Source organism: Balaenoptera musculus, chromosome 15 (genome assembly GCF_009873245.2).
Source record: "Balaenoptera musculus isolate JJ_BM4_2016_0621 chromosome 15, mBalMus1.pri.v3, whole genome shotgun sequence".
NCBI lineage: Eukaryota > Metazoa > Chordata > Mammalia > Artiodactyla > Balaenopteridae > Balaenoptera > Balaenoptera musculus.
The window spans coordinates 16,228,464-16,255,085 of NC_045799.1; the positions used below are offsets into that span (position 1 = coordinate 16,228,464).

General features: G+C 45.4%; 1 protein-coding gene across 1 annotated transcript in view; it reads left to right on the forward strand.

Annotated features, from left to right (window-relative positions):
• Positions 1-6,731: 6,731 nt before the first annotated feature.
• JPH2 (junctophilin 2) overlaps positions 6,732-26,622 on the forward strand; it is a 62,566-nt gene continuing 42,675 nt past the window's right edge. The window contains exon 1 of the mRNA XM_036827382.1: positions 6,732-7,587. Within this exon, the coding sequence (XP_036683277.1) occupies positions 7,209-7,587 (379 nt within the window). The 5' untranslated portion in view covers positions 6,732-7,208. The remainder of the gene's footprint in view (positions 7,588-26,622) is intronic.

Below are 26,622 nucleotides of genomic sequence, written 5' to 3' on the forward strand. Positions count from 1 at the left end.
ACATGAAGTTTCTTATGTGAGAAGCAACTTCGAGTGGGGCTGCTTCAGTTGGGGGACGGGGTGTGGTATTTGAAACTGCTGTGCGTCTTCTCCATCTCTGGCATTTTAGTACACATGGCACGTTTCAGTCACTTGCAGTGTAGATCTCATACTTCGGTTTCAAATGTTCTGGATGGATATTATCTCTTTGTACTGCCCTCCTACCCCAGCAACCCCCAAAGAGAATTTTATACATGCCATATCCAGTATTTAATGGCCAACCAGCCCACAGTTCCCTCCAAAGTTTGGTAAGAAAATCTGTCCTCAGTGTCAGCTGGAGGATGAACCCTTTTCTTTTCCAGGTGGCTCCAAAGTGAATTTTATGTATGCCATGTAACTTAATTCAGACCACCCTAAGCATACCTATCAAATGTAGTGAAAATTTGTCCAGCCATTTTAACGTGTTAACAGAAAGTTTGTTGCACTTTTATTTCAATTACAAAATAGGTTTTACTCTTTACTAAAGCATCCCACTAAACTGTGGAGTTGATTCATGACAGTGGGGTTTGGGCTTCGTAAATAGGTGATTTGTACTTGGGAGAGGTGGGAAGGGTATGTACTGGAAAAGCCCTGAACTTAAGTAGTGAGAGACCCCAGCTAGTTACTAGTTTAGTATGAATTTGGTAATATCTGGAAGCTCTGGTTGGAGCAAGAGAGCCTTGTCATCACAGTGCTAGAAACTGTTAACAGTTTTCTTAATGCTAACAGAAGGAGCACTATTTCAAATAACTGAGGCAGAAGTTCTGAAACTGTTGGGTCTCAGGACTCTTTTACACTTACAAATTTGAGGATCTCAAAGAGCTCTTGTTTATGTGGGTTATATTTATTAGTGTTTACCATATTAGAAATTAAAACAAATTTTAAGACTATTACTTCATTCAAAAATAATGAAGAATCCACAAATCCATTTAAGTTAATATAAGTAATATTTTTAATCGGAAAACAACTTTTCCAAAACAAATATTTAGTACGAAGAGTGGCACTGTTTTACATTTTTGCAAATCTCTTTAATGTTGGGCTTAATGGAAAACAGCTATATTCTTATATTTGCTTCTGCAATCTCTTGTGACATCCCATGTTGTATGACCTCTGGAAAACTCTACACTTGTGAGTGAATGAGCATGAAAAAGACAAATGCTGTGTTAATATTATGAAAATAGTTTTGACCACACAGATCCCCTGATGGAGTGGATTCCCGGACCACACTTTGAGAACCACTAATCCTAGGCTATTAGAGCTTCTGGTTGTAAAACTACCTACCTCCCCAACCCTGACCTCCACAACTAGTGTTTTGCTTCACCTTTTTTACTAGAGAGAAGTGGAGCAAATTGGGCTGAACATGTTACTTGAATTAAAATTGTTCCTAAGTCTCTTAAGTCCTTTTTAGTTTACTTATCAAACCAGTGATCTGGTTATTTACTTAATTCTGTATATTAACAGAACAGTCACCGGAGAATGATGAATCATGCACATTCCTTTTATACAAGGTTGTTAGGAGGGGTGTCGGGATTGAAAAGGACCAAGTTCCAGTGGCCAAGTAACCTGTTGAAATCCAAACTTCGATGAAAGCTTAGGCATTCCAGATGTGCAGGAAGGAGTTGTAAGCATTTACATCTCAGTCAAAATCTTCCTCAAAACATGAATCTTGAAGCCCTCAATTACTCTGCTCACACCCAGTTGGGCCAGCTTTAATATGTGTCCCTGATTAGAACATTTGACCTTTTGTGAGTGCGACTTATGGGACCAGTGTTTATCAAATGCATCCTGGAAAATGGATTCAGATTGTGGCTTGAGGAATTTTTACTCTGATGTTTTGGAAGGTGGCATCCTGACATGTCCCTTTACTTAATAACTCTTCATTGAACATTCATTCAACAAATATTTATCGAGTGCTGACAACACACCAGGCACACTATGCTAGGTGCTGGGACTAGAACAACATCATGTCCTAGTGCAGAAAATGCTACGGAGAGAGAAGGATTAGGAGATAGTAAGGGCTAGGGCGGGGGGAGGGGGGCCTGCCATTTTAATTGGGGTGATCGGAGAAGCTTCTGTGAGGAGGTGACATTTGATCAGAGACCTGAAGAAAGTGAGGGAGTGAGCCCTGTGGATGTTTGGGGGAAGAGCATTCCCGGCAGAAGGACAGCAAGGATATCTGTGGCTTGAAGCAGGCGAGGTCCAGAAGTGTGAGTTAGGGGCAGATCGTGGAGGCCCTCGGAGGCCGTTTTAAAGGCTTTGACTCCTGAAGAGATAGGGAGATTTTGAGGGGGTTTGGAGGAGAGGAGAGACATATCAGACTTGTCTTTTAGAAAGAGCACTGGCTGCTCTGTAGACTAAGAGGGGAACCAGGAGAAGGAAGAGAAGGAGGCCGTCAGGAAGCTCCTGCAGTAGGCAGTGGTTTCTAGTGGCTCGGACGCTTGGCAGTGCGGGAGAGAAGACGTATCCCGGGATTATTTTGAAGGTAGAGCTGATGGATATAGAGTGTGAGAGAAGGGTTGGTATTAAGGATGGCTCCAAAGGTTTTAATACACTGGGAGTTGGCTGGAGGGGCAGATCTAGGAGGAGACCTTGGGAGTTTGGTTTCGATCTTCGCAAGTCTGAGATGCTCATGAGATATCGTGTAGAGATGCTGAGTTGGAGGTTGGTTATGTGACTGAAGATGGAGAGAGGTACAGGGTGGCGATACAAAGTTAGGAGCCATCAGGATGTGGGTGTTAATGAAAGCTCTGCAACTGAAGGAGATCACCTAGGAAGTAAATTTAGATAGAGGACCAAACTCTGGGCCATTTCCAAGGTATAGAGATCAGGGGAATGAGGAAGAACCAGCAGAAGACTTGAGTGGGAGCAGCCAGTGAGGCAGGAGCAGAACCAAGAGACGAGCCCTAGAAGGCGAATAAAAAAGCATCTCGAGAAGAGAGTGGTCAGTTGCCAAATAATGCGCAGAAGGGACGATGAGGACACCCAGTATGTGCAGGTGCTGGGCACGCAAAGAGGAGCCAGAGTGCCAGGCAGGCACTTAGGAGGTGTTCATGCCCTTTTTTTTTTTTTTGGAATCAAGGTAATCTTTGCTTCAAACAGCTCATAGTTTGGGGGAGGAGCCAGTATGTGGGAAGGCATATAACCCATCCAGGTAACTTGTCTGGGAGATGAGGCTTCTTCAGCTAAGTCTTTGATGGCTGAGAAGAAACTCAAGTGTATTTCTGTGTGCATTTCTTCTCTCTGTTCTGGATTTTCAGTTCCCTCCTCTCCACCTTCCCTAGGAAGCAGCCGTGCTTGAGAAGTTGAGAAAGAAATAGAGGAAGCAAGTGACTGCCCCCTCCGACCAAAGAACAGAACCATGGAGTGAGAAAAACCCTGTGAAAAAGAGAGAATGGGATAGCTACCTATAAAAACAGTTTAAAATTCATCCCAAGGCCATTCTCTTTGGTTTGAAGAACTTGGTTTTCCTAAGAAAAATCTGTTGTAATGCACATGTGGCCACAAGGGGTCTCCCTTTCCTTGAAACTCACTGGTTTAAAAGGAGATGCAAAAAAAGGGATGGCTGGTCACATAAGGCCAGTACCAAATTTGGCAAAGAATTTACTTAAACTTTTAAGAAATCAAAGTGTCTCTTTACCAATAACACAGTTTATCAGTTTAAAAAAGGAAAAACCACAGGGTAACGTTGAGTAAACATGTACTGGGAAGAGTAAGGAGGGCTTCAGTGTCAATGTACTTAATATTTAGGGGGTGATTCTTCCCTCTTTGTTGACTATTTTATTAATCATGATGGTTTGAAAAGCAACTTGTCATGTGAGGATAATATTGATATTAGCTAACATTTATTAGGTGTTTAGTCTGTTCTAAGCCTTTTTACAGCGTTAACTCACATAATACTCACCCAGCCATATAAGGTAGATACTATTATCCTTAATACTAAAATCCTTTGAGATAGGTACTTTTACAGATGAAGAATTTGTGGCTTAGAGAAATTAACAACTTGTCCAAGGTCACACAGCTTGTGAGGGGCAGAACTGGGATCTGAACACAAATCTAACTCCACAGCTATCTACCTGACACAGCCGATGGTAAGTAAGTGGATGCATGAATTTGTACATCATTAAGAAACTGTTTCTTAATTTGAAAACATACAGTGGTTCTTTTTTTATTTTAATGTGTGTCTGTCCAGTTTTCCCAGCACTACCTGTTGAAGAGACTGTCTTTTCTCCATTGTGTATTCTTGCCTCTTTTGTCATAGATTAATCGATCATAGGTACGTAGGTGTATTTCTGGGCTCTCTATTCTGTTGCATGGATCTATGTGTCTGTTTTTGTGCCAGTACCACACTGTTTTGATCACTGTAGCTTTGTAGTATAGTCTGAAGTCTGGGAGGGTTATACCTCCAGCTTTGTTCTTTTTCCTCAGGATTGCTTTGGCAATTCAGGCTCTTTTGCAGTTCCACATAAATTTTAGGATTATTTGTTCTAGTTCTGTGAAAAGTCTCCTGGATATATTGATAGGGATTGGACAAGATGACTTTTAAACCCCTCCCCATTTGTGTGTGTGGGTTTTTTTTTAGTTTTATTTATTTATTTATTTTTATACAGCAGGTTCTTATTATCTATTTTATACATATTAGTGTATATATGTCAATCCCAATCTCCCAATTCATCCCACCACCCCCCACTCCCCCCAACAGTGGTTCTTAACCAGGGATGAGAGTCAGATTCGTCTGAGGAGCTTTTAAAAAGAATGCAAGTGCCCAAGCCTTCTCCCAGGATAATCTAATTCAGTAGGTTGGAGATGGGGTGGGACTCCAGAATCTGTTCATGTTTTTAAGTTCTGCAGGTGATTCTTACGTGTACCCACCCTTGGTAGAGAACCACCGTAGGGAGCTGTACGGATGAACAGTGGCTACACTTATGCAGGCGGAACAGCTCGCTAGAACACGGTAGCCACTAGCCTTAGAACAGGATTATGGTGATTTGTCTGGCATTTAACTACAAAGGGTATTGAACTCCCTCTGGCTTCCAGTTTGAGATGCTCTTTCCTCTCCCCTGGAGAGCAGAGCTGGAAAGAAACGTGTGATTTTCCAAAGACCCATCAGAAGTGGCAACAGCAGAACTCTCTGGAGGCAGCATTGAGGTGCTCTCAGCTGTGAATTGTGCAAGCAGGCTGTCGGTCAACCTGCAGGAGGAGTGAGTCAAAAACCAGATGATACAGTCTTTACTGCTTTTTGCTGCATGTCAGCTTGGCAAAGAACCAGCAGTACAGAGCTCTGAGGCTGGGTGTTTCTACCTGGGGGTGAAATGTGGGCAGAGAAGGGCTCTTTTAGACAGAGGGTTGTGAACAAGGAAGGAACCAAGTGGTAAGAACCAGGATCAGCTGGGGTGAAGGGAGAGAGGCTTTTCTATCCATTCCTTAAACAAGAACACATCTTCTGCAGCGACTTTTAAGTGGCCTAAGTCATCATGGGATTTGGAGTATGACAGATTAGTCTGAAGTCAGATAATAATAGTTGAATGTTCTCAAGTCACTTCTGTGCTTGCTTTTTTGGTGATTTCTATCCTCCTCCTCCCCCGTCTCACACACACACACACACACACACACACACACACACAACTTCCTGTGCTTGGTGGCTCCTACCTTTCCCAGAATTACTCGTGTTCCTGGTAACCCGGGGCTCAGTTGGAATTTCCAGTCTTTAGCCTTGGCCACCGCCTCTCATCGTGGAGATTTATTTGTCCCTTTCACTGGATTTTGGTGGGAACCTGAGCGCTGGTCAGTCCCTTTGCTCTTGACCCTGCCCCAAGAGCTTTCTGAAGTCTGGCCTCCCAGGCTCTTAGGACAACACAGCAGAAGAGAGCTTGGAAAGGGAATTAAAAAAAAAAAAAAATCACAATCATTGAGTATTTCTGAGACGACCTCATTCCAATACAACCAGCAACACTGTGTCTCAGAACTAGAGAGAGGAGGGCAGTCTCCCTGCCTGTCAGGAGAGAGAAAGGGAGTGATCCGTGACCCGTGCTTCTTGCACTGTGTTCTTTCCGGGGTTTTCCCAGGGTTGCGGGGAGGGGAGGGAATTTGGGGTTGTGCTAGACTCAGATTCGCTTTATCTTTCCCAACTCTGTCTCCAGAACCTCACCTCTCTTCCTGAGTTCCCTCCTCCACTCTCAAAAGCATATGTGAACCCATGCCCCGTTCCTTTCTCTTTAGGTCACCAGATTCCTTTATGGGGTTGGCAGTGGTGCTATAATAAATAGCCCCAGGTCCTGCGGGGGCATGTGAGTGGTGCTGGGGCTGAGATTTGCTAACTTCTACGCTCTGGGGGATTCTAAGTGCTCCAGGACCGGTGTTCTGCTGGTCTTCCTCTCCTCTCCCTGCCTGCAGACTCAGGGGACCAGGAAGGTGGAAGGGAGCTCTTACCCAAGAGAAGAAAAGCCACCAAATCTCCCCAGCTGCCCACGCTTAGTTCTCAGCTTCCCTTCTTCATCCCTCCAACCACTCCCTGAGTTTGAAGCTCTAGCCCAGTTTGAAATACCCCTCCCGCTTTGAAGGAGGCTGGGCCGGCCAGGGGGTTATTTTGGGAGCAGCTTCTAAGATCCAATGGCCTTGTTAGGGCAACACTGACCTTTCCATCCCAGGAGGAGGGCAGGATTGGAGAGGGGCGGGGCAAGGGTGGGGGAATCACAGCCCTGCACACCCACCGGGGGTGGAGGAGAAGGGGGCCAGCGGGCTGCAGGAATTCAGCCTCGGGCTGGGGGTTGTCACCGAGGGGGAATTTCTCCTCTTTGAAAACGGACTGGGGACCCCTCCACCCCACCCCTTTCACTGCATTTCTTAAAGGGATCACACCGTTTTTCCTTTGACTCCATGGAAGCCAGGTTTGGGACACTCCGTGGACACTTTGAACCTCTCCTTCCCACTTCCTTCCCAGCTGGCAGCCTTCCTCTGGCTGAGTGAGTGGGGGCCTCCCAGGCATGGCACTGACCAGCCGACCCAGTGCTGACTTGGCTCCTGGGTTCCTTCAGCCTCGGGTGGCATCTTGCTTACCCCCTCCAGGGGCGCAGTGAGTCCGGGGGTGGGGGGGGCAGCCCTGAGCTGCTTGGAGAGAGTCGCTGGCACCACCACCCCCATTGCCCTCTCCCCCGAAGCTGGAGGACGGTGAGGTGGTCAGGGGCTACGATGAGATGAGCGGGGGCCGCTTTGACTTTGATGATGGCGGGGCGTACTGCGGGGGCTGGGAGGGGGGAAAGGCCCACGGGCACGGACTGTGCACGGGCCCCAAGGGCCAGGGCGAATACTCGGGCTCCTGGAACTTTGGCTTTGAAGTGGCGGGTGTCTATACCTGGCCCAGCGGAAACACCTTCGAGGGATACTGGAGCCAGGGCAAGCGGCATGGGCTGGGCATAGAGACCAAGGGACGCTGGCTGTACAAGGGCGAGTGGACGCACGGCTTCAAGGGACGCTACGGAACCCGGCAGAGCAGCAGCAGCGGTGCCAAGTATGAGGGCACTTGGAACAATGGCCTGCAGGACGGCTATGGCACGGAGACCTATGCGGATGGAGGTGAGCCCAGCCTGGGGCCTGCGGACCAGGGGGAGGGGCCCGGCAGGGTGAGGAAGATGGGTGGAGGGTGGGAAGATCCAGGGGCAGGACAGCACCAGATCAGAGGTGCCAGGATGTTATCTGCTGTGTGGCTTTGGGCAAGCGGCTCCGCCTCTGTCTGCATCCATTTCCTTGTTAGTAAAGTGGGGTCAATAACGGAGCTATTGAGAGGATTGGCAGAAGTGCTTCTAATACAAGGCCTGCCGTAGAAATACACATTCAGTAAGACACTACTGCTACTGTTGCATGCTAGGTGTACCGTCAGATGTGGAATATGCTCCAGAAGAATTGGTGTCTAATGTCAACTTTGCCATGAAAATTATTTTCAATCTAAAGATCATGAAGTGTTCATTCGTTCATTCATCCATCCATCCCCCCACCCACTCACCCATCCACCCATCCATCCATCCACATATCCATTCATCCATCTATCCACCCACTCATCCATTCATCCATCCATCCACCCATTTATCTGTTCTTCCAACCATTCATCTATCTATCCATCCATCCATCCACCCATTCATCCATCCACATATCCATTCATCCATCCATCCACCCAGTCATCCATCCATCCATCCATCCATTTATCTGTTCTTCCAATCATTCATCCATCCACCCATTTGTCCATCCATCCATCCATCCATCCATCCATCCATCCACGTGTCCATCCAAGCATCCTTTCGTTCAGTGCATATTCTTGTAGTACCACCTATTCACCAGGCACGGTAAAAAGGGTTCGATATAAAGAGGAACAAGATACATCCCATGGGTTCAAAGATAGGCTTGTGGACAAACAATTATACACAAGTATTCACAGAGTGCTGTGGCAGAAAAGAGAAGTTAGATTTGAGGAGGTCAGGGGATGCTTTCGAGGAGGTGACATCTGAATTGAACCTTGATGGGAAAATTATGTTTGAAAGGCAGATAGAGAATGGCCTCAGGTGCAGGATGCGCTCCTGACTGGGCTACCGACTGGTGAATGTCTGGCGAGGGCCCGCCCTCGAATGCATCTGGATGTTAACAGGTTGTGTCCCTGGAGTTTCTATGGCACCATGGCGGCCACGCAGCCCTGGCTGGAATTGAACAAAATCTGGCTCCACGTTTCCTAATTTGGTGACCTTGAGCAGTTTGCGGAACCTCTGCAATTCAGTGCAATTAAGTTCACCATATGTTTATGCCGGACACTACACTACACACTGGGGACAAGCAGAGAGCAAGCTTCAGATTATCCAATTACCAAATGGAGATAATCCTTGCATGCTCGCTGGGCATCAGTTACCCATGCAAAGTGGTGCAAGTACACATGTGCTGAAAGTTCCTTCCTTCTTCCCCCTCCCCAAACCACGGTGTGTGTGTGTGTGTTGGGGGCCTGGATGTGAGTCGCAGGGACACACATTTCTGGGAAACTAGAGGCCGATGTCCCAATATGTCTAAAATGGGGGAAACCCATTCATTCATTCATGGATCACCAACTATGTTTCAGGCATCCTCCCACAGCGACTCCTAGGGGCCAGGGCAGTGAGCAATCAAAGTCCTCAGGGACTTCCCTCTCTAGTGAAGAAGACAGAAATAAACCGGAAAACAAACATATATGCAATTTCCAGAAGTTACTAGTGTTATGAAAAAAGATAGCAGAGAAGGAAGAGGGTGATATTTTTGGATGGGGGGTTCCTGAGAAGTAGGGTGGAGAGGACTAGCGAGGGAGGGGAGACCCCAGGCAGAGGGCATGGCGGCTGCAAAGGCTCTGAGGCAGAACTGGGCTTGGCATGCGTGAGGAGCAGCAAGAACACCGGAGCGGCGCGATCCGCATGAATGAGGGGAACAGGCCGGGCTGCTGGGGCTGCCGCTGGGGTTGCAGGCATGGACCAGGTCACACAGACTTGCAGGGCCTTGGGTTTTAGCCTACGTGTGTCCAGGAGCCTAGGAAGGTGTGTCATCGGAAGGCCTGCCTCCCTGGTTTGTCAGAAGCCCAGACTCTCCTCCCGAATGAGACAGCCCCACATCCAGGGGGCCTGGAAACCTCACAGATCCTCTCCCACGAGTGCAGCCCTCCAAAATTAGATGTGGCCACTGCTTCGGAAAATCTCTTTAATCAACCTGTCATCAGTTCTCCCAGGGGTTGTTAAGGACCTGCCCTTTGCCCCATCGTGGACATCCTGGACAGAGGGGAATGTGGACAAATAAGCTCCTGTGATTAGGTACCATTGGGAGTCAGGCAACCCTGGATTATTACCCTCCCCCTATCATATTATTTCATCTCTTGGAGCTTTAGTTTCCTCATCCCTAAAGTGGATTTATACTAATCTCTCCTAAGATTTCTCATGCGATAAATGTGTAGTTGCCATTATTACTATTATCTATCATCAATTCATTCAATAAATATCTACTGAGTGATTATTAGGAAGCCAGTGCTACACTACACTGGGTGGGTGGTGGGCGGGCGGTGAGGAGAGTGTAGAAATGAACAGGATGAGAAAGGTCCCTGCCTTCCAGAGAATCTAAGAAGAAATTGTGTTGGGTGCCAAGCAGGGATGTGCCAGGCACTAAGGGAGCAAGAAGCAGGCAGCTAACCGGACTGAGGCAATCAGGGAGGCTTCCTGGAATAAGTGGCAAGTGGAGCTCTGAAGTACCAGAGTGAACCAGGTGACAAGGGTGGAGGACGCGTGCTCCAGGTGGAGAGAACAGTGTACAAAGACTCTGAGGTCCAAAGCTTGCCATCCAGCGGATATCCAACTGAAACTTTCATCTTATCCCCAGTTGTGAGAAGTACTGAGCTAAGCGATAACACGTCCCCTTTCCTCCACTCCCTACCTTACCTTGCAGTCCAATGTTACAGGTGTCTGCCTGCTCCAAACCAGAGAAAAGAGTAGATTTCCAAACTGGAGGTGTTGACTCATTGGCAAAATCAATTTATTGGGTCATGACCTGCATTTTAAAAAATGAAAGAATGGAATAGAACAGAATAGAGTAGAAAATATCAAAGTGTTTCACAGAGAATGAGATAAAGTATTGTTTCCTGAAATGTTTGTTCAGTTGGAGATATATGGATATATATACACATATGGATATATGTATATATATTGTGTGTGTATTAAAACGTCTGCGTTTCTACATTGATGACTACTGTCTACTAATATCTCCGCACAAAGTACTTAATCAAGAATAAAAGATGGCCCTTTAAATTAAATTCAACAATATAGAAAATTCGCACATTATTATGTTTATGATTTCATGGTAGATTAATAAATTATTCATCATGGGCAAAAAAAAAATGTGTTTATGTGTGTGTCATGATTCAAACATATATATTTTTTACTGCAGGTCACGGTCAAAAAAGTATGAATATCACTGTTCTAAAGTGACTTGACCTGGCATCTTCATGGAAGCCCCTGCCACTCCTAAATCCACAGACCTTCTCTCTTCCCCATGCTTTGGCTGGAAGTTAAGCTCCAGTTCTTTGGTGGGAAGGGTAAGGTGGTCAAGGCAAAGGAGCTCCAGCCTCCCAAACTCTGCCCTAAGCCTCCTGACACCCCTCTCCCGCCTATAGCCCCACAATCCTCCCCTGGCCATATATAGCAAAGCTAAAAATAGCTGCTGACTTAAAAGCCCAAAGCCAGCAGACACCCGGTCCTTAAGTAGTAACGTGCTGCCTGGCGGTTTCCACCCCAGAGACCCACAGACTCCAGGACTAGAAGGGCCACGAGTGATCTTTGCTTTCCTCGGTTCTTGACCTGGGCCTGAGCCTTGGCCTCAGAGGCCCATAAATGGCCTGAAACTACAGGCAAGATGTGTGCATATGTGCGTGAACTATCTGTGTTTTTCTGGGAGGTATTTCCTCAAAGAGCCATCAGATTCTCCAAGTAATCTGGTGCTCAGATAAATTCCAGAACCATGGGTCTAGTTCAATAATCCCCTCCCCAAAATGTGCAATAGGAAAAACCAAGCCCAAGGTTGCCTTTTTTTCATAAAGTTAATAATAGTAATAGTTAAGATTTTTGGAGTAGGAACGATGTGCCAGGTGCTGATCTTGGTACGTGGCATGTGTTGTGTTATTTAAACTCTCACAATAACCTTACGGAGAAGTACTATTATTACCCCTCTTTTATAGAAGAGGAAACTGAGACAGATAATAAGTATTCTCTCATGGTCCTCTAGCTGATAAGGGGCAGAGATGGAATTTGATCGTTGTAAGTGATAATTAAATATTTTATACATATTATGAATCAGTATTTTAATAAATGACAGACAACTATACAAAATAATCAGACTGGCTACATAATTTGGGGGACACAGTGCAAAATGAAAATGTGGGTCCCTTCTTCAAAATCAGTAAGAATTTCAAGATGGTGACAAGAGAGCATTAAGCCAAGTTCAGGACCCTTCTGAGCAGAGTCCTGTGTGACTACACCGGTTAAATGCCCATGAAGCTGGCCGTGACAGTAGTAACAATGGTCTTGACCATTTGTTGAGTCTTTACTAGTTTTTATCAGGCTCTGTGACAATAGTAATAACTGTCTCTACCATTTACGGAGTCTTTACTAGTCTTTCTCTCTCAGGCTCTGTGCTAAGAATCGTACATTCATTATATTAGTGAGGTTTATTTTTTATTTTTCCTTAACATAATTTTTTATATATTTTTTTTATTAGTTGTCTATTTTATACATATTAGTGTATACATGTCAATCCCAATCTCCCCATTCATCCCACCACCACCTCACCCTCCCAACCCTGCTTTCCCCCCCTTGGTGTCCATAGGTTTGTTCTCTACATCTGTGTCTCTATTTCTGCCCTGCAAACCGGTTCATCTGTACCATTTTTCTAGGTTCCACATATATGCATTAATATATGATATTTGGTTTTCTCTTTCTGACTTACTTCACTCTGTATGACAGTCTCTAGGTCCATCCACGTCTCTACAAATGACCCAATTTCGTTCCTTTTTATGGCTGAGTAATATTCCATTGTATATATGTACCACATCTTCTTTATCCATTTGTCTGTCGATGGACATTTAGGTTGCTTCCATGACCTGGCTATTGTAAACAGTGCTGCAATGAACATTGGGGTGCATGTGTCTTTTTGAATTATGGTTTTCTCTGGGTATATGCCCAGTAGTGAGTCTTTATAAAAAATATTTATTGGGGTATAGTTGATTTATACTGTTGTGTTAGTTTTAGGTGTACAGCAAAGTGAATCAGTTGTACATATACATATATCCACCCTTTTTTTAAAGATTCCTTTCCCATATAGTCCATTACAGACTATACATAATCTGTAATACAGAGTATTGAGTAGAGTTCCCTGTGCTTTACAGCAGGTTCTTATTAGTTATCTATTTTATATACAGTAGTGTGTATATGTCAATCCCAGTATCCCAATTTATTATCGAGGCTTCTTAACAACTCTCTCATCTACTACACTAGCGGCTTTCAAATTTTTATGACTACAACCCACTTTAAGATATGTATTTCCCATTGTAATTCTATGCACACACACACACAAACATAAAACTGAAGCAAGTCATCATGAAACAATATTTCTCTTCCTATATGCTGTACTTGCTATTTTCTCTTTTATGAGATATTATTGATAGAATTATTGTTCTCTCTTGTTGAGAGAATTAAATGATGCACTGATGTACATAAAATACTTAGAACAGTGTTAGGCATGTGGTTAGTGCTCTTATTATTATTATTACATACTGAAAAAATGATATTTTTATGTTTAAGTGTGAGACCTGGGTCAAAAACGCAACCTTCTATGCTCTGGATACAGATTTCTTTGTCCTTCCCAAAGCTGATGACTTAAGCTCATTTTAGCCCAGTTGACTCTGAACATGGGAGCTAAATGAATTTGCCAGGCTAGAGGCCTGAGTAATACCTGATGTCACATTATCTGGGCCTGTGATATGTGTTCCTTGAAGCAACTTAACCTCCATATTTCTTTACATATTTGCTCCACAAAGGAATATCGTTTCTATCGATCTATGTGTCTATCTTTGTGCCAATATCACACTGCCTTGGTTAGTGGAGCTTTAAAACAAGTTTTTAAATCAGAGTAAATCTTCCAACTTTGCTCTCCTTGTTCAAGACCGTTTGGGTTATTCTAGATAATTTCCATTTCTATATATATGATAAAATCAGGTTGTCAATTTCTACTAAAAAAGCCTGATGGAAATTTGATTAAAAATGCATTTGATGGATTATGCTGAAGTATATTCAGCACAACTTCACAATTAAGATAAGCATAAGAACCAAAGGCAATTTGTAAAGAAGTGACTGTATTATCTCTTCACTAGAGAATTTAAGAGACCCATCCATATAGGTCTATGGAAACTGTCTTGTTGCTTTTTAAATTCTATTTTTCCATTTTCTTGGATCCTAGTTAGTTTTCTAACAACTTGCTGCATTGTTCATACTGATGCATTCATTACATTAATTTATTGTGTGATTATGAGTAAAATAATTACAGAAAAAATGCATTTGATCTACACATCAATTTGGAGAGAATGGACATCTGAACAGCAGTGAGCCTTCCAATCATGGACATGGTATATATATCCCTATTTATTTAGGTCTTCTTTAATTATGTTCGGCAAAGTTTTAGAGTTTTCAATGTCTTGCACTTTTTTTGGGGGGGGTAAAATTAACAAGTATTTTACTTTTTTATGATATTATAAATGGCATTTTAAATTTCATTGTTCCAATTGTTCACTGCTTTTCAATCCTTTCACCTTGCTAAATTAATTTCTTAGTTTTGGTGGGATTTTTTTGGGGGGGGGGGTTTGTTTTTCAGATTTAAAAAGAATGACTTTTAATTTAGAATTTCTTGATTGCTATTAAAACTCAAGTGTAGGGCTTCCCTGGTGGCGCAGTGGTTGAGAATCTGCCTGCCAATGCAGGGGACACGGGTTCGAGCCCTGGTCTGGGAAGATCCCACATGCCGCGGAGCAACTGGGCCCGTGAGCCATAATTACTGAGCCTGCGCGTCTGGAGCCTGTGCTCTGCAACAAGAGAGGCCACTATAGTGAGAGGCCCGCGCACCGCGATGAAGAGTGGCCCCCACTTGCCACAACTAGAGAAAGCCCTCGCACAGAAACGAGGACCCAACACAGCCATAAGTAAATAAATAAATTAATTTAAAAAAAAAATTTAACTTTAAAAAAAAAAAAAAAAAAAACTCAAGTGTAGAAGTCCTAAGAGAATCTGATGGAACTAAAGGAAGCACGTGTTACTTAAACACTTGGGGCTTAGAGTAGCCAGATCTGGGTCCAAATCCCAGTGGGGCCACTTCTTAATTCTACAAACATAAGCATATCATGTGAGCTCTTTCACCTTCCATTTCCTTTTTTCCATTAGGGATGTCAAAATCTCCCTCAAAATGTGATTGAAACAATGAAATGAGATAATACATAAAAAGGGCTTCGCAGGATGCCTGGCACAGAGGAAATGCTGAAACGTATATTCTCTTTTCTGTGTTTCTTTCACAGTCCAAAGGGCGAACTAATTCAGGATGGCCTGAACCACAGCTGCCTCCATTTGGGGAAGAATATTTCAATACAAAACCTAGCTTTTGATTTTGGAGCACTTAATAAGCCAAGACGTTGCATAATTCTGCCTTGGGTCCTGCCAGTGTAGATGGAACCCAAGTCAGGCATGATTCCATTTCGAATGTAGAATCAGCATAATTCAACCTCATCTTGAAAATCTCATGTCCCAGTTCACAGCCAGGGGTCAGCATGACAGTTGTCTGGGCTGCTGTCACAGCAGCTTCTTGGCACTTATCCGGGACTCCAGGGGAGCAGAATGGACCCTCAGTAAGACAGGGAAGTGGATGTCACTAGTTCTCCTCTCTGCAGCCTTGTTTTCTGGGATGCATGTGTCCAGTTGGCCAAATCTCCCCAGACGTACCCCTGTCCAAGGCCAGGCCCTTGGCATTCATCGAGCTGGCTTGCTTCCAGGGCCTGCTAATTTCATGTCCCCAGCAGCTGTTGCCTGGACCAGCCCTGGCTGCCACACCTTTGTGAGGAATGTCCAGTCTCATTTTCTAAGGGCCCTGGTTGAGGGCGGGATGTGGGGTGAGGGAGACAGGCTTGCTTCCTGCCATAGACCAGAGGGCCGCCCCTGTTCTCTCCTTTCCTTTCCCAAGCCAGAGCCACAGAGTAGGTGGGCTTTGGGTCTGGTCAAGACCAAGGCCTCTACTTACTCCTGCATAACTGGGAGTCGACTGACCCGGACCCACCTGCCAAAATCCATAGGGCGATCCAGGGGCAGTGGGAACTCCAGAAGCCTCTCCCCCTAGGCGAGTAGCGAGTACCTTGTGCCTGGAGGTATTCAAGCATGTGCTGCTGATCATTGTTTGAACCCTGTAGAATGGGGGCCACACCCTGAGGCCTGAGGGTGGGCCGCAACCTGCAGGAAATGCTCTGTGTGGCACACACAATGTTTTTCTTACTTTTATTTTTAATTAAATTTGAATCCTTTGTGAATACCATCTTCACAAAGTGATCCAATTTCACATCATTGATGACAGGACAACCAGACAGTAGGGGCCTTTGTTGGGATGTACAGAGAAGGACACAACATCCCCTACATAATATTCCTGCCGGGAAGTTGTGGATACAGGGTAGTTCACGCAGGGCCTGGTAGGCCATTGTAAGAATCTGGCTTTTACCCTGAGAAAAATGCGGGCTGTAAAAGTGACATGCTCTGACTTTGTTTAAAGGGCTTCCTTTGGCTACTGTGTTCAGAGACGGTTTGGGGGCAAGGATGTGGTGCGGAAAGGATAGATAGAAGCAGGGAGATCAATTAGTGTGTCTATTGCAATGACACAGCTGAGACGTGACGATGGTTTGGACCTCCAACCTGGATCAGCAGAGGTGGGGAGAAGTGGTTGAACTCTGGGTCTATTTAGAACCTGGAGCCGAAAGATTGGGCTGATAGATTGCATAGGGGGAGTGAGAGAAAGAGGAATCAAGGAAGGTTCCAAGGCTTTGGCCTGAGCCACAAAGGATGGCGTTGCCCTAAGATGGGATGAGGGTTTGAAGAGGGAAGGTCAGGAGCTCGGTGCTGTATACTGAGAGTCAGCAAAGCCTGTTAAACATGGCACGTGGGTGTGAGGGTTGTGGGCGGACGTGCACACAGACAGGGAGCCCTGAGCAACCAGTGGGGGGGTCTGAGCCCAGGCCGTCTCCCCTTGATCCCTTTCCTCCCCCACACTCAACTATTTCTGGCTTCCAAGGCCCTCAGCGTTGCTGAGCTGACCCAGGGCCTGGCAAAGATGCTTTCCCCCAGGCCCCAGGATTGTCAGCATCCGGTCAGTGTCACCTGATTAATCCCCCGTTGGTGATCCTGGGAAACCAGAGACAGTGGAGCTTTGATGGGAGGTAGCATTTCGGGGCCACGGGAAGGGACTTCGGGACCACCTCGCAGGCAAGCCAGAGAGCAAGGCCTTGGGATTGTTACAGGAAAAACGGAATACCGTCTATATGCTCACCCAAAGGGACTGTTCAATTAATTCATAAGACCATGCCAGGAAGTACGAAAACCACTCAAAAGACAGAGGCAGAACTATGCCTCAATCAAAAAAAAAAAAAAGTTTAAAAAGAGAGAGAGAGAAAAAAAAGACAGAGACAGGGACTTCCCTGGGGGTCCAGTGGTTAAGACTCTGAGCTTCCACTGCAGGGGGCGTGGGTTCAAGACCTGGTCGGGGAACTAAGATTCCCGTATGCTGCACGGCGCATCTGGGGGAGGGGGGGAAGGACAGAGACAGACCCACCTATACTCGTATGGAAAGGAATCTAAGGCATTTTAAGCAAACAAGAGCCGCTGGACAAATATTTATTGAGGGGGAGAGTGTTAGGGTGGGGAGCAGCTAATCTTTTTGTTCACTTGTGGTATATATAGGCTTGTAAATAAGTAGAAAAAGTCCTGGAAGGACTGAAATTGTTAACAGTGATTACCTCTGGGGAGACAATACAAGAGTTTTTTATTTTAAATACTCCTCTGTTGTTTGAATTTTATGCAATGGGGATGTGCAATTTTGTAAGTTTTTCAGAAGTGCTCTCCCCCCAACACATAAACCTTTATATGCTGACATGCTAAGAAGCCTTCAGGGTACAAAGAGAGTTTGGGGGCTCTAAGCAGAGTCCCCCAGAATCTAGGCTCAGATCCCAAATGAGTTCCCTTCATTCTGCCCCACTCTGGGGTATTCAGCTCTTCAAGGCAAAGCAGGATTGAAAGGGCAAGCAAGGCAGGTGATCTGTTCTTTAGTCCCAGCTGAGCTACTGCCTGGCTGTGTGGCTTTGGGTAGGTCCCTGTACCACTCTGTGCCTAAGCTTCCTACCCTGTATAATGAGGGGCTGAACCACACTCACTCCTGGAGGTAAGTCGATTTCCCTCACACGCAGCATCAGCTACTTGACTGTGGCTGCCCGGAGAGGTGGTGAGGGGAGACTGCTCCGCCTTATTAGGATTCAGCATCATGATCGGTTAACAATGTCTCTTGTGGACACAGGATAAGGAAGAGGTAGCCCACGTGACAGATGACTTGTTGCCTTGGACTAGATGGTCTTCAAGGTCCATTCCAGCTGTGCCTTTCTTGGGATTGAAATATTCTCACTTACCCCCGAGTTGAGGTTGTCTGTGACCCTGTTGTGCATGTGTGGATATCAGGAACGCGACAGTCTGTATTAGCTACCGGGCGCTGGCATCAGCTCCTACTGGTGCATGACAGCCCATTGTTAAGTTTTCAGGAATTTTGCAAGCTGGCTGTTCGACCGCTGGTAGCTTGACTGGCCAGGGTGGGAATATTTAGATGATGGAAATTGGCCGACGCGATGAATCAGGGTTGTTTGTTTTTCCAAAGAGCTGTCTTACCAGCATACCAGGAACGACGTGCTAATATGAAATGCCCTTCTCTCCTTCCCACCCAAATTTAAGGCAACCAACCCTCCCGGTTTGCCTGGGAACTGTCCTGGTTTTAGTACTGAAAGTATTAAAGTTTCTCGGGAAACCCCTCGATCTCAGGCAAACGGGGATGACTGGTCACCCTGCAATCCTTTCCCAAGAAGTGAAGGGAGCCAACACTTATTGAGAGTCTGAGGTCTCTGCTAGATAACTCACATGACACTCACAGCAACCCTGCAAGGAACATTGCTTTGCTTCTTTTGCTGAGCAGAGATAGACTCAAAAAGAACTTGTCCAAGGCCATGTACTCATGTACTCATTTGACAGTATCTGCTGGATGCCTTCTCTGGGCCAGTCATCACATTGAGGGCTGGAGATGCTGTGGTGAGCAAGGCAGTCTTGGTCCCTGCCCTCAGGAGCGTGCATTCTAACAGCAGAGACCAGCATTGGACAGTTATTTAATTACAACCTGGGATAAATAATTTGAAGGGCAAGTAGAAGGGTTTATGAGCTGATAATGGGTGAACCTAGTCTGGTCAGGTAATCAGAGAAGGCTTCCTTGAGGAAGTGATCTTAGCCTTGAGGCTGAGATCTAAAGGATGGGTGATGGGAGGACCACACGGTGCCAGACAAAAGGAATATTGAGTGCAAAGGCTTGGAGGTGGGAACGGAGCATGCTGTGTTCAAGAAAAGGTGGGAGCACAGAGACTGAGAGAGAGAGTGGGATACATGAGGCTGGAGGGTTGGCAGGGCCCAAGCCAAGAGGGCTTCGTGGGTCACAACGAGGAGTTTGAATTTCATCCTTACAGCAGATGCTGTGGGACACCCTCAGACACCCCGCAGGAGCCGGGTCCTCTTTTCCCCAGCTGCCGGGAGTCTGGGCTGCTGACGGCTCATAGCTGGCCATTGCCCTCTGTCAAGAGGAGGTGCCTCCCTCTGGGGGTAACCCATAGTTAAGGACTAGTTGATACAGGCGTACAAAGACCCAGCCTCCTTGCTTCGATTTTGGACGACTCTGAAGGGCCATACCAGCTCCAGAGATCCCCATGGGATCCAGTGAGGCTTTAGCTGCAACTGTTCAACTTCTTCCACTTATTGAAGCCTGCTTCCTTCCTTACGGCTGTTTGTCCCGAGAGCCCTCCCCCCAAAATCACCCACATGCAATCTCAGTCTCAGAATATGTTTCCTAGGGAACAATCCTCCCTCAAGGTACTGGGAAGCTGTCACAAAGTTTTAAGTGGGGGTAACCTGATCACATCTGCATCTTACAAAGGAGATGACTCCGGCGACAGCAAAGGGTGGATTGAAGTGGGTATCTGGGGAGGCAAAGACCAGGGCAGATGCTACTGTAGTCAACCAGGGAACATTGGCACAGCCCTGCACTAGATGTACAGGGTGGAGATAAAGGGAAGTGGGGAGAGATTAAAGAGATATTCAGAGTCAGGTCTGTTTCCAAAGCCCAAGCAATTTCCATTATTCTTTGTTGCTCCCAAAGATGCCTCAGGTTTGACTTGCTCTCTCTGGGACACAAGATCCATTGTCTTCATCAAGGTGGGATGGGTCCCCTATAGTCAAGAGCATCTGTGTGGCTGTCCATGGCATGGGCATGTGTGTTCACCACGATGTGCATTCCTGGTTTACCTCATCTGATTTAGGGTGCCCGGACAAGAGCCATGACCCTTGGACTCTTCTGGTGCTCACTCCCCTACCTGCCATGCTCTCTCTTAAACCCTGTCTGAAATCTGTTGATAACGCTTCCATGGTCCTGCCCAAAGATCTTGAACTAACTTCTAAGACTACATGAGAGGACCTGGAGAAGGATCAGAGATGGCTATTGGACAAAATAGACAATATATAGACAAGATAGCGGCCATAGGTGGTAAGAAGTGATGAGAGTTTGGAGGAAGGAAGGTGGCCTGGGTAGGTTTCTGAAGGAGGTGGCTTTGAAAGTAGGCTTTGGAGGATTTGGGGAGGAAAACTGAGAAGGTGAGCTGGGACCAGGTCATGAAGACCCTGAACTGTCAAGTAAGGACTTCCATGGGCAGTGGGGACCCCCGGAGAGAAGCTACTCCTGATTCCTTTCTCTCCATCTCTGTTCAGTCCCCTAGGGACACTGACAGTTGGACCTCAAACAGTTTCCTAGAAATAGGCAGGTGTCATCGGCCAGAGGGGATGGTGTTCTCAGTATTCATTCTGTATTTGGAGGCAGAATCCATGGTCTGACCCACAGGTCTCTTCTCTGTCTCCCCTTGGGTTTCTGAAACGGTCATGCTTTCTTCCGAGCTGAGGTTTGGGTGAGGGTTTCTGAACCTTTCACTTGTAAGGGGTATTCTGAGGTTCTTAGAGGTACAGAGGAGAAAGCACTGGTCAGGATGCTTGGCTGTGATCACCAACAACTGCTACACTGGTGTGATCATGAGCAAGTTATTTACATTTTTAGTTTCAGTTTTTCCCACTGTAAAATCAGAATGCTAATACTTGCATCTGTTTGGATATTTTTTTCTGTCTGCAAGTAACAGAAAACCCTAACACCAGATGACCTAAACTAGCCCTTTCCAACAAAAATATAACATGGGCTCCAAACGTAATTTAAAATTTTCCAGTAGCCACATTTAGAAAGGTGAAATGAATTTTAATCACGTCTTTTATTTAACCCATTACCCAAAATATTATAATTTCCACATGTAATCAATATGTAATTATTAGTGAGATATTTTACATTCCTTTTTGTACTAAATCTTTTTTTTTTCTAATTTTTATTTATTTATTTATTGGCTGCACTGGGTCTTCGTTGCTGTGCACTGGCTTTCCTAGTTGCGGCGAGCAGGGGCTGCTCTTCATTGAGGTGTGCGGACTTCTCATTGCAGTAGCTTCTCTTGTTGCGGAGCACGGGCTCTAGAGTGCAGGCTCAGTAGTTGTGGCACATGGGCTTAGTTGCTCTGCGGCTTGTGGGATCTTCCCAGACCAGGGCTCAAACCTGTGTTGCCTGCATTGGGAGGCGGATTCTTAACCACTGCGCCACCAGGGAAGCCCCTGTACTAAAACTTTTAAATTCAGTGCTCAATAACCACATGCATCTAATAGCTACCATATTGGACAGCACAGACCTTGTTTAATAAGGATATTTCTAATCACACATAAACAAGAATCCAGAGGTAGGGAAGTCTCAGGACTGGTTAATTTGGAGGCACAACAGCATCAGCAAGAACCCAGGTTCCTGCTGCCTTTTTGCTCTGCCATCCACAGAGTGTCAATTTTGTTCTCAGCTAGTTCCCCTCATGGTCCCAATATGGCTGCCACAGCTCCAGGAGTCATGTCCACATGCAACAACATACAGCAGAAAAAGAGGGTATGTTTCTCCACAAGTATCTCTTGAGAAGAACTAAGAACTCTTTCTTGTCTCCCTTGCCCCACACCTTTTGCTGACTTACCTCAGGTCTCAATGCCAGAGTTCCTCACATGTTCATATGCTCATGTCTAATCCAATCACTGGCAAGGTGGATAGACTTGAATGCCTGGCTTTTTTTTTTTTTTTTTTTTTTTGGCTGTGCCTTGCAGCTTGCAGGATCTTAGTTCCCCAACCAGGGACTGAACCCGGGCCCTGGCAGTGAAAGCGCCAAGTCTTAACCACTGGACCGCCAGGGAATTCCCGAATGCCTGGCTTAGAGCAATCAGGATTTGCCCCTGGATTGCAGACCTTTCTCTGAGTCACATGGCAGGAATACTGGACCCTGGGACAAAAATCAAGGCTCTATTAGCAAAGAGGACAATTGTTGTTGGGTAAGCAACAACCAACAGTAGCTGTACAATAATACCTGCTCCCCATTCCCCAGGATAGATTGCATGCTAGGCCATGAAACACTTGGTGGTGGGTATGTAAATTGGTGCAGCCAATGTGGAAAACAGTATGGAGGTTTCTCAAAAAGCTAAAAATAAACTACCATATGACCCAGCAATCCCACTCCTAGGTATGTATCTGAAAAAAATGGAAACCTTAATTCAAAAGGTACATGCGCCACAATATTCATAGCAGCATTATTTATAATAGTGAAGATATGGAAGCAACCTAAGCATCAGCAGATGAATGAATAAAGAAGTTGTGATATATAGATATATATATATATATATAAAGAAGTTGTGATATATATAAAGAAGTTGTGATGTATATATATATAATGGAATATTACTCGGCCATAAAAAAAGAATAAAATTTTGCCATTTATAACAAACAAACAAACAAAAATACCTGCTCCCCTGACCCCACCAGGTTAAACTGATGTGAGCCTTATGGTCATTTCCCAAACTGGGTTCCATGGGATACTAACCCTGACAGGTGTTCTGCAAGAAGGGTCTTCTGATTAACTAGCGCCACCTCACGGAGACTCACAGTCCCCAGGAGCACTTTAGGGGTCCTGACAAACGCCCACAGGCAGGAAAACTCTCATTTCATTTACCCTCTTCAAACTGTCTTGACTTCAGCATTGTTTTTCTTTTTTTCCGTGATAAAATATATTAACACCAGTTTTGCAGAACACATTTTTGGAGGTCCTGCCTTAATGGATTATTAAGTTATACAGCCAGGAAAAATTTCCACAGGCTATACACCTCCAGTCCGGCCTCTTATGATCAGAACTGGATGAGCAGTACCTACCACGCTGGGAAAATTCCTACAGACCAGGTAGTGGATAGAGGCCCCAGTGACTCAGGCCACAGGCATCCTTTTCCTGAGAAGGAATGAAAAGTGCAGTTTTGCCCTAACTAAACTCATCCAAAACTTGGATTCACACACCCTATGGGAAAGTCGCACATCAGGGTGCTGGCGTACGGTTACTTGCTTATTTTCCTTGACTTAGTTTTGATTACCCTTTTGGTGTCTTCCTTCCTTTGCTTTCTCTTTGTCAAAGCAAATGTATTCACACTGACGTTTAAAACCGAAGTAGAAGCCCTCTTATCTGATGTCATCAATACCAAATGCAAGCTGGTTAATTGAATGTTAGTGAGATCAGAGAAAGATTTTTAAAATGATTTATATATCTTATGACATTTATTTTAATTTATATCACATTTACGTATAGTGTATAGATATTCAGTTTTGTTCATTCACTAATCTTTTGATGGCAAAGCTTTTTTGGGGCGGGGGAGAGAGACTGTGCTTCGCGGCTTGTGGGATCTTAGTTCCCCAACCAGGGATCGAACCCGGGCCCTAGGCAGCGAAAGCACAGAGTCCTGACCACTGGACCGCCAGGGAATTCCCGGCAAAGACTTTTTTTTTTTTTTTTTAAGGGTATTGCTAGGTCAGAAAGGACATGCATTTGAAATTTTGTTTTTTTTAATTAATTAATTTATTTATTTATTTTTGGCTGTGTTGGGTCCTCGTTTCTGTGCGAGGGCTTTCTCCAGCTGCGGCAAGCGGGGGCCACTCTTCATCACGGTGCGCGGGCCTCTCACTGTCGTGGCCTCTCTTGTTGCGGAGCACAGGCTCCAGACGCGGAAGCTCAGCAATTGTGGCTCACGGGCCTAGTTGCTCCGCGGCATGTGGGATCGTCCCAGACCAGGGCTCGAACCCATGTCCCCTGCACTGGCAGGCAGATTCTCAACCACTGCGCCACCAGGGAAGCCCCAAGACTTTTTTTTGATGGCAGTGGAGTTTCTCATTGTCTGTCTTCCATTCCTGTAACGTATCATCTATAATTTCCAGTTTCTGTTGGTTTCTTTAAAATGAAGCAAGAAATTAAGGACACTGCAAAGTAGTCCGAGTGTAGAAAACGTCTAGATTTTTATAATTTTGTTCCAACCTTTTATAGTTATCCCATTCATACCAAATTTGAGAGGGATTTTTAAGGAACTGTCTCCCTGTGAACATCCAAAAACATTCAGCTTGTTTTTGGAGAAGTAAGACTCTTTTTCTGTACACTCATAGTCCATTGGTTTAGAGAACAAATATTAATAAATAACAAAATTTCAATAACGAGTACAATGGAGGTAAACAGGTTTAGGAACAGTCTTAAATAAACACACAGTTCCGCATGTGGGAACGAGGCGTGGATTTGCTAGAGCATAGACTGCTGGCCAGGCACATCAGGGTGCTAAGGGCATCAGTTAGCAGGTTTTACAACAGAGGAACAGAGCATGTTGGCTAACTGGAGGTCAGTGGAAAACTTTTACAGGATGCATATTAGAATCATCTGAGATGATTTCCAGTATCCACATCAACTAAGTCATAATCTCTGGCCCTGGGGAGTGGATCTTAAACTATAGATGTGGCTTCCAGAAACTCCTCCATCCTGTGTGTTTAGAGGGTGTAGAGGCAGGTCTCACTGATGAGCAGACCCCCAAATGTTCTTCTTCTCAAGGACAGAAGTTCTGCGGCCTGACTCAGGGGTGTCCCCAAACCAGCGAAAGCTGGGCATTCCAGGCCACAAGCCCGCTTTCTTACCAGCACACACACCTAGGCAGAAAACCAGAGCTGGTCTCATTTTCTCCCTCTGAGTTCTCTCTGTCCTCCCTGGCTCCTCTTCATCTTCCCAGTTAATCTCAGTTAATCCTTTGCCAGCTTTTCTGAGCAAAGACCCTGACCTGCCAAAAAACTAGCCTTTATTGAGCACTTGCTGTGTGCTAGCTGCCTCACATAGAGTTCACTTAATCTTTGGTCAACCAACCCTCCCCACTCCACTGCCAACCAAGACCTGGATCGTCATCTCTCTGGACCACACTGCTGGGGCTGCTTAACGTTTATTTCTGATGATTGATTAAATCCAGTCTATTGCTGGCACTAGACTCCAAGCCCCTTGAGGGCAGGGACCACGTCTATTTATTTGCACTGCATCCCCAGCACCTAGCCCAGTGAATGCAGTGTGCACTGCAAATACTTGCTGATTCAAAGGAATGAATGAAAAACCATATAAAATAGGTATCATTACCTCCATGTTATAGGACAACTGAGGCTTACAGGGTTTCAATAACTTATGCATGTTTTAGAACTATCCAGTGTCAGAGTTAAGGTTAAAACCCAGGTTATTCTATACTAAACCTGAAGGGGAATTGCAGGGAGAGCACGAGTGTGACTGGAGAGCCGTTCGAAAAGAGTCAGGAAAGGTGGGCAGGGGCAGCCCACTTCGGGCCTTGTAGGCTGCTGAGAATCTTGGTCCTTACCCTGCGGGCAGTGGGAAGCCCTGCAATGTCTGCAAGTCCCAGTGAGGGGATCATCCCCAAGGGTATTAGGAAGCACTTCCTTACATAGAGGCTCCTCTCAGCCAGACGGCTGTGGGTGGGTCCTCCTCTCCCTCTTTGGATGCGTTCTTCCTGTCCCCAGAGAGAACTGTCCTGCCTTAGAGAGTCAGGCAGGGGATGGGTCCAGCACTTGGCTCTTCCCCCTTCCCAGGGCCCCATCACTCCCAGCCTCCCCTGGGTGTTTGTGCCTCTTGCCACTTGCTTGTAAGTTTCCTAATATAGCCTGGCCATTTCCTCCCCAGCTGGAGGCCAAGAGCCCTTCTCCTGTTGCAATCTCAGTTTTTCCTGGGCTTAAAGTGGCCACGTCAGCCCATCTCACACCGAATTTAAGCCAAAGGTAGAATGGTTGATTTAATTTCACAAACTTGTCCAATCTAGAGATTAGATGTCTTCTTTCTTTCCTCTGGTTTACCATCTTCTCTGCTCTGTTCTTGCTCACTTCCCCCTTTGATATATATATATTTTCTTCTTTCTTCTGAGACTCCTGGCAGGAGCACAGCCAGACATGGGTATGAGTTTTGACTCTGTGCATTTATTAGCTGTGTCATCTTCGGTGAGTCTTATAGGAACTATTAAATATCTCTCTGGTCATTTTCGCAGATCTGTTTTCAGATGGATAGAGCAGAAAGAAGAGAAAATAGTTGGAAAGTGCATGCTATTCACTCACTCACTCATTCAACAAATATTTATTGAGTACCTATTTGATACTGTTCTAGGTACTAAGGATACAACAGTGAGCAAAAAAGAATGGAATCCCTGCCTTTATGGAACTTACATTCCAGTAGGGGAGATGGTTAATAAACAAAAGAAAAAGCAAAATATATGTAATATTAGATATGCTATGAAGGGAAAAAAAAGC